The sequence below is a fragment of the Salvelinus sp. IW2-2015 genome, linkage group LG9 (genome assembly GCF_002910315.2).
Source record: "Salvelinus sp. IW2-2015 linkage group LG9, ASM291031v2, whole genome shotgun sequence".
NCBI classification, from domain to species: Eukaryota; Metazoa; Chordata; class Actinopteri; order Salmoniformes; family Salmonidae; genus Salvelinus; species Salvelinus sp. IW2-2015.
The window spans coordinates 2,624,476-2,632,481 of record NC_036849.1 but is presented as its reverse complement, the minus strand read 5'-3'; the positions used below and the strand labels follow the sequence as shown (position 1 = coordinate 2,632,481).

The window sequence follows — 8,006 nt, the reverse complement described above, 5'->3', positions numbered from 1 at the left end:
GCAAAACTCACCAATTGGGAACCCTTGCTCATATACTCTTACACACAAAGTGTGCTATACACAGTTCCCTCATATACACATGCTTATAGTTATAAGAAACCAATGTAACTTTTTATCACACTCAAGTAAATAGTATACTGTACAGAAAAGCCAACCACTCTCGTACACTCACACATGTACACACTATTCCCTCTTACACATAGGCTATACTAAAGTCATATAAGTAACAACTATGACTTATATCCTTGGAGCCGGAGCACATAGGGAGGGACTAGAGAGAGATAGGCATGTCACATCTATGTGCAATGTGTGTGTGATGATGTTGCTTCATTTTCCCGCATCTCCATTCGACCCTTCTACAGACCGCACTGCTCTGCCTTGGTGTTATAGGAACACAGCCAACACTGTCACCTGCTGGCTAACTAGGGTATGACAAGGTAGAACAACTGCTGAGGTAAGCTCTTCTCTGTGGGCAGCAGAGGGCAGCATGTCTTCATGGATACAGCATCTTGGCTTTTCCCAGTCTTCTCAGAATGTCGATCGGGAGAGCAGAGGACTCAGTTTGAATCCTTTAAAATACCCTACTTAAAGTAATTAATGATCTAACATTATTTGGACGGGTGACTCTACTACATAGCTTTGCTTCGATAAACCAACTGTTAGATCAGTGAATACTTCACGGAAGGGTTAAACTATTCACTGAACCTAACAGTTGGTTTACATTTGAGTCATTTAGCAGACACTCTTATCCAGAGCAACTTACAGTCATTGCATTCAACCAAGTTAATTAAGTAGGGGAATCATAGTCATTGACAGTAGATCCATCTTCGAAATAGCCGCTATCAGAATTGGTTTCAGGAAGAAAATAAGGTCAATGTTTAAAGTCTTCAAACAGGGCCAGTGTGTTTGACTGTCTGCTGTTTTTATTGCTCTGTCTGTTATATAATAATGGCTTCCACAAGATTGACCAAACATCAGAGAGGACAGGACAGCTCGATTTTGGCAAATAAATGTACCTTTTTATTGAATATTGTTATGGGTATTATTACCAAGGTGGCACGCACCAGACTTCATATTTAACAAAACATTTTCACTACTACAGGGTTTGACCCCAAAAAATGTTTTTCCAGAAGGGAGATCCTTTCACAGAAAGAACTATGGATACTTAGTGCAGATATACAGACACTTCCTCAGTGTCAGTATGGCCGTGTATATACAGTGCATATCATAAGCATTCACCCCCCCCCCCCCCCCCCCCCTCTGGATTTTTTCACATTTTGTTGAGTTAACAAAGTGGGATTGAACTGGATATAATTGTGATTTGTTGGTACATTTTTATCACTACCCCACACACACAATTATGTGTAAGTTCTCTCGGTCGAGTAGTGTATTTCAAGCACAGATTCAAACACAAAGACAAGTTTTTTTTTTCAATGACTCACAAAGAATGACACAGATGGGTAAAAAGCAGACACAGAATATCCCTTTGAGCATGGTAAAGTTATTAATTAAGCTTTGGATGGTGTGTCAATACACCCAAGACACAGGTGTTGACGGAGTTGCCAGCAGAGGAAGGAAACTGCTCAGGGATTTCACCATGAGGCCATTTTAAAAAAGTAACAACGTTTAAAGGCTGTGATGGGAGAAAATTGAAGCTAGACCAACAACATTGTAGTTACTCCACAATACTACCCTAAATGACAGAGTGAAAATGCTCTAAACAATTCCTACTGCAAAAAATGTGACAAAGGAATGAATTTTTTGTCCTGAATAAGTTTTATGTTTGGGGGAAATTCAACGCAACACATCGCCGAGTACTATGCTCCATATTTTCAAGCATGGTGGTGGCTGCATCATGTTATGGGTATACTTGTCATCGGCAAGGATTAGGGAGTTTTTCCAGGATAAAAATAAACAGAATGGAGCTAACCACAGGCAAAATCCTAGAGGAGAACCTGGTTCAGTCTTCTTTCCACCAGACACTGGGAGACAAATTCATCTTTCAGCAGGACAGTAACCTAAAACACAAGGCCAAATCTACACTGCAGTTACTTACCAAGGAGATGTTCCTGAGTGGCCTAGTTACAGTTTTGACTTAAACCTGCTTGAAAAGCTAATGGCAAGACTTGAAAATGGCTGTCTAGCAATGATCAACAACCAACTTGACAGAGCTTGAAGAAGTATGAAAGAATACTGGGAAAATATTGCACAATCCAGGTGTGCAAAGGTCTAAGAGATTTACCCAGAAAGTCTCACAGCTGCAATCGCTGCCATAGGTGTTTCTAACATGTATTGACTCAGGGGGGTTACATATTTATCTAATCAAGACACACTGTCCATGACATAGACTGACCAGTTGAAAGCTATGATCCCTTTTTGATGTTGCCTGGTGAATCCACCTCAATCAGTGTAGATGAAGGGGAGGAGACAAGTTAAAGAATAATTTGAGACAATTGAGTCATGGATTGTGAACGTGTGCAATTCAGAGGGTGAATGGGAAAGACAAAAGAGCCTTTGAATGGGGTATGGCAGTAGGTGCCAGGCGCACTGGTTTGAGTGTGTCATCATGAACTGCAACGCTGCTGAGTTTTTCACACAACAGTTTCCCATGTGTATCAAGAATGGTCCACCACCCAAAGGACATCCAGCCAACTTGACAGCACTATGGGAAGCATTGGAGTCAACATGGGCCAACATCCTTTTGGAACGCTTTTGACACCTTGTAGAGTTTAGGCTGTTCTGAAGGGGAAAAAAATAGGGTGAAACTCAATATTAGGAAGGCGCTCTGTTTTGTACACTCAGCGTATATGTGTGTCCTATTTTCCGTTAATTGAAATGTACATGAGTATTTTGTGTAGATCATTGACAACAATACATTGTGAAGAAATCCATGGGTGCTGAATACTTATGATATGCACTGTAGCCTAAGTCACCAAAGTAGAGAGTTTATCCGAATGCAAAAGTGTTCAGGTTGTGGTTCTGTTTTTATGGCTATGTACCTGGACACACATTGGGTTAATATATCACCAATAATCTACCAGAAAAAGATTCATTTCAACATATCGATCTGTTTCTCAGATACCCATTATTAATGAGTAGAAATAATAAGTAACATCTTGTTGGAAATAAACTGTTACAGCATTAATTTTTGCTTTGAAATCACACGACGAAATCAAATTCATAAGTGTATTAATTATTACACATTTCTTTCCAACAATTGTTTCTTGCTGCCTTGGCCTGATCTGTGTTTCTAGGCCAAGATGCTTTGCTCAGTATTCTAGGCCACTGTGTCCAGCTGATGAGACCAGCTGTGAAGAGAAGTGAAAATGTCAGGTCTCTCTATTGTACCACAGCAGAGCTGCTTCTGAAACATTCTAAAGGTTCTAGAAGGTTCTTTTAGAGGGCTCTAGAATGTTCTAGAATAAAGATCTCTGGAGCAGCAACGGAAAAGCTCAGCTAGAATGTTGATCCACACTAACAAAGTATTGCTTAACTGAGGCACACAGTAGTTTTGAATTCCAAATACATAATGAAGTAGTAATTTGTTTTGTTCGTTACTCTAGAGATATTAGACCATGTGAATGAGGTTTGGAATACAACTGTACATGCCTAATGTACTATTACTACACATAAAATGAGGAGGTCACTGAAACAGTCTTCTCAATAAGGTTTACTGACTGGGGTAGAAATGCAAAAATACTGAATGCAAGACAAATTTGGAAGACAAACGCTAGATCCAATTTACATTGAGTAGGTACGGTTCGGAGAAATCTCTATGACGATAGCGAATAAAAGAGGCAAGAGAGGGCAGTCTTGTCTGTTTCCACACCTTAACGGGAAGTAATGTATAAGAAATCTAACTTTATATTTGTGTAGTGTTGGGTTTCACACCTTGGCTCTTGGCCAATTAACTGAGCAAAGCAAAAAATGATTAGGTATCAACGTTCTTCAGCTACTGTAAATTGAAATTACGACTATTCCTGGGTAAAAAAGGGGCCCAATATTGAAAATAAGTGAATTTGTTGTCACAGTGTTGAAACACTGTCACATTACACTCCCCGGACAGTTTATTAGGTACACCACAGCGTCTAAGGTTTACATCCAGTCAGAGGAAGTCCTGTGGGCGAAAACAGCTTGTTGATGACGGAGGTCAAAGGAGAATGGCAAGAATGGTGCAAGCTAACAGGCGGGCCTCAAACAGATAAATAACGGCGCAGTACAACAGTGGTGTGCAGACCGGCATCTCGGAATGCACAACTCGTCGATCCTTGTCACGGATGAGTTGGAACAGGCTGTTTGCAGCATAAAATGTACCACCATCCAATCTACAGCAACGGCGTGATGCCATTGCGAGGACCAACATCTCTGTGGAATGTTTCCGACACCCAAAGAATTCAGGCTGTTCTGGAGGCAAAGGGGGGTCTGACCCGGTGTTAGATGGGCGTACCTAATAAACTCTCCTGTGAGTGTACTTTGCGTATAATACTGACACACACCAACTGCACACAAAGAATACCTTTTCAACATATACAACAAATCTCACTGTTCTAAAACACTCCATACAAAAAATATGACACTTTCTACTTCCAATCAGCTAAAATTATGAAATGAAAACAAACAAATGTAACAAGTTCCAATTTAAAATAATTATCGAGACAAAACAAACAAAAGACAGTTTTAAAGGACTAACAAAGACAGCCGAGTAAAAAAGAAAAAAACTACCAACATATAGAAAGAACTAGGTCAAAATGTCAGTGTGTGTGTGTGTGTGTGTGTGTGTGTGTGTGTGTAGATTACATCTAAGCGCTTTCCTCAGCTCTGTACACAGACAGACAGGTGAGGGCATGTAGAAACTCATCCTGCTCCAAGCATCAGACCTGGCACAGCCAATGATGTAGTCGGGAAGTCTTGAACCAGCCCATGACGTCATCTGGGCTACATTTCACATGACAGGAACCTAACTACCACAGATTTAAATAACTCTGACACGTTTAACATAAAGCTAGGCTAGGGATGGTAGATGACATTAGGGTAATCCCCTTCAATGATTATTGGTTAATCTGCTAAAACTGTTTGAATAACGATGTTTAAACTCTGAAGTCAATGATTAAAGGTCCAATGCAGCCATTTTTATCTCAATATCAAATCATTTCTGGGTAACAGCTAAGTAGCTTACTGTTTTCAGTTAAAATGGTGAAAAAGAAACAAAAATAGCTTCTTAGCGAAGAACAATAACTTTGCTAGGACTGTGGGAGTGTTCTGAGTGGGGAGGGGAAAACTAACTGTTATTGGCAGAGGTTTGGAACTCTTTCTTATTGGTCTATTAACTAATTTACCGCCTGGTGATGTCACCAGGCAGGCTAAAACTCCATCCCACCAAAACAGGCTAAAATATCAGGCATTCTTTTTAAACAGCTTACACTAAAAGGGCATTATCATACTTTTCACAGTATTGTTCCATCATCATAGTGTGGCAATGTATAGAAAAACACAGAAAAATCAAATTTTTTGACTGCACTGGGCCTTTAAATACCAATGTACTTCTGACCAAGAATAAAGTTACAGATGAAGAGCTTAAAATTGACATTAAAACTGATCTCTGTGACTCATGTGGGCGTGTTGCGTTGCTTAGCGAGAAGCTGTGATTTGATTGTCAAGGCATGGTTGTGGTTCAGGGCCTGCATAGGTGATGAAGGCACATTGGGTGTGTTCATAATATCAGTCTAGTCGCTACACTAGGACACAACTCTACAGGGGAACTGTTGACACATTGCACTTCCTTGTAAAGAGAGGAGCGGTGGCGCGTCACTTCTAATCCCTTGTGACAGACTAGCGCACGCTGGATTTGGTTCTGGGCTCCCAGATTATGTCACATCATACATACTTCATACTAGAGACAGAGGGATGGAAGGGAGACACACGAGAACAAGGACATCATTAGCGTTCCTTGTTCTAAAATATTCTGAGACCAATCCAAATTCCCTCCTCTGGATCAACCTCTAGATTCTGAAACGATACAGAACCCGCTCATGGTGATGTCATATCCTGTCATGGATTCAGGAGGCTGTATCATTTCATTGGTTGGTTGGTTGGTTAAACACTAAAATAGTAATAATGTGGACATGAGGACTTGGAGCCAAGTGGCTTTTCTTTTCGTGTTTAGTGTAACTTGTCTTTGGTTCATAGCACATCTAGCTTGACTATCAATGAGAGTTCCCTTCTTTCTGTAGGGAAAGAAGAGTGGGATCTACTCTCCATGGCAGAATATTTTGATATGTCGGCTGTGTGTGTGTTTGTTTGTTTGCACTGCATTAGTAAAGTCGAAGTAGGCACACGCAAGTGTGTTAACATCAGAACTGAAGTATTATTTCTCTTCGCAAGCACAAGAATCAGATCCAGAAAACATCTGGAGAGAGTACATGCTTTGGAAACGCAGACAGTCAGAGTTTGTTTGAATAAAAAAGTGATGGTGAGATATTTCGACATTCCCTTACTTTTCCTTTTTACACTCCATTCCCAACCAGCATCGGTCCAACTAAGGCGCAGATAGGTTTTCTTGAAACCCAGCAAAGGTTGATCCTTTGTTATTTATTGCCGTTTTGGCAAAAAAAATAGCTCAAAGGGCTTTCACTGTCAGTTATTTGTCTCTGTAGTGTGTTATGTATGTCGTCTCAGGTGGTTACATGGTTATGTTGACTGGTGATGTCAGTCTGGTGGATGTAGGGCTTTTACAGTCCATCTGACTCTTCCCAAGTCTGGTGCTGACAGTTTATGGCTGACAGGTTATGGCTGACACAGGTTATGACTGATAGGTTAGGGCAACAGATAAACAACCAAGTATCACCTCTCCAAACCTCCAACCCTCTTCTTTCGTCCCATTCAGTTTCCTGAGGCACCTCCAAATCTGAGATGTGGAGGCAGGGGAGCATGGGTCTTGAGGTCACCCTTTCTGCCTCATCCATTCCTCTTCATCCCCGTCTCCCCCTGTTCGGCCATCACACCACAAACTCTGGGACCTCTTCGCTGGTCAGGTCCAGGGAAAAGTACTTGCTGGTCCTCTTGATGGGGAAGCAGTCAAGCTGGTCACCGCGAATACCAGCACACTGCTCGGCCAGGTTGCCCTGGTAACCACTGCTGTCGCTCAGCTCCTGGGCGCAGCCGAAGGTGTAACTGTGGGCGGTGTCCTGGCATAGCTCGGCCCAATGGAGACATCCCTTCTGGTAGAGACGCACGTCATCTAGGGATTGGCTGTGGCGGTCAGTTGACGTCTGAGGCTTCCTGCACACGGAGGTCTGGGGAATGGAACAGAAGCAGAACAATCAGTAAATGTATTAACTTAAACAAATTACGTAAAAACTGCTGTTCTGTTGTACCTTTTCCTCTATTCTTTCTAGCAATGATTTTGCAGAGAGCAGGTACAGTTGAAGTCGGAAGTTTACATACACCTTAGCCAAATACATTTAAACTCAGTTTTCCACAATTCCTGACATTTAATCCTAGTAAAAAATCCCTGTTTTAGGTCAGTTAGGATCACCACTTTATTTACAATGTGAAATGTCAGAATAATAGTAGAGATAATTATTTATTTCAGCTTTTATTTCTTTCATCAAATTCCCAGTGGGTCAGAAGTTTACATACACTCAATTAGTATTTGGTAGCATTGTCTTTAAATTGTTTAACTTGGGTCAAACGTTTTGGGTAGCCTTCCACAAGCTTCCCACAATAAGTTGGGTGCATTTTGGCCCATTCCTCCTGACAGAGCTGGTGTAACTGAGTCAGGTTTGTAGGCCTCCTTGCTTGCACACACTTTTTCAGTTCTGCCACTAATTTGCTATAGGATTGAGGTCAGGGCTTTGTGAATGACCACTCCAATACTAGACTTGTTGTCCTTAAGCCATTTGTCACAACTTTGGAATATGCTTGGGGTCACTGTCCATTTGGAAGACCCATTTGCGACCAAGCTTTAACTTCCTGACTGATGTCTTGAGATGTTGCTTCAATATATC

The 8,006-nt window shown here is 41.3% G+C and overlaps 1 protein-coding gene across 1 annotated transcript in view; it reads right to left on the bottom strand.

The window, feature by feature from the left end:
- Positions 1 to 993: 993 nt before the first annotated feature.
- Positions 994 to 8,006, bottom strand: part of LOC111968973 (FERM domain-containing protein 6) — a 77,084-nt gene continuing 70,071 nt past the window's right edge. Inside the window, 1 exon segment of the mRNA XM_070445090.1 lies at positions 994 to 7,292. Within this exon segment, the coding sequence (XP_070301191.1) occupies positions 6,996 to 7,292 (297 nt within the window). The 3' untranslated portion in view covers positions 994 to 6,995.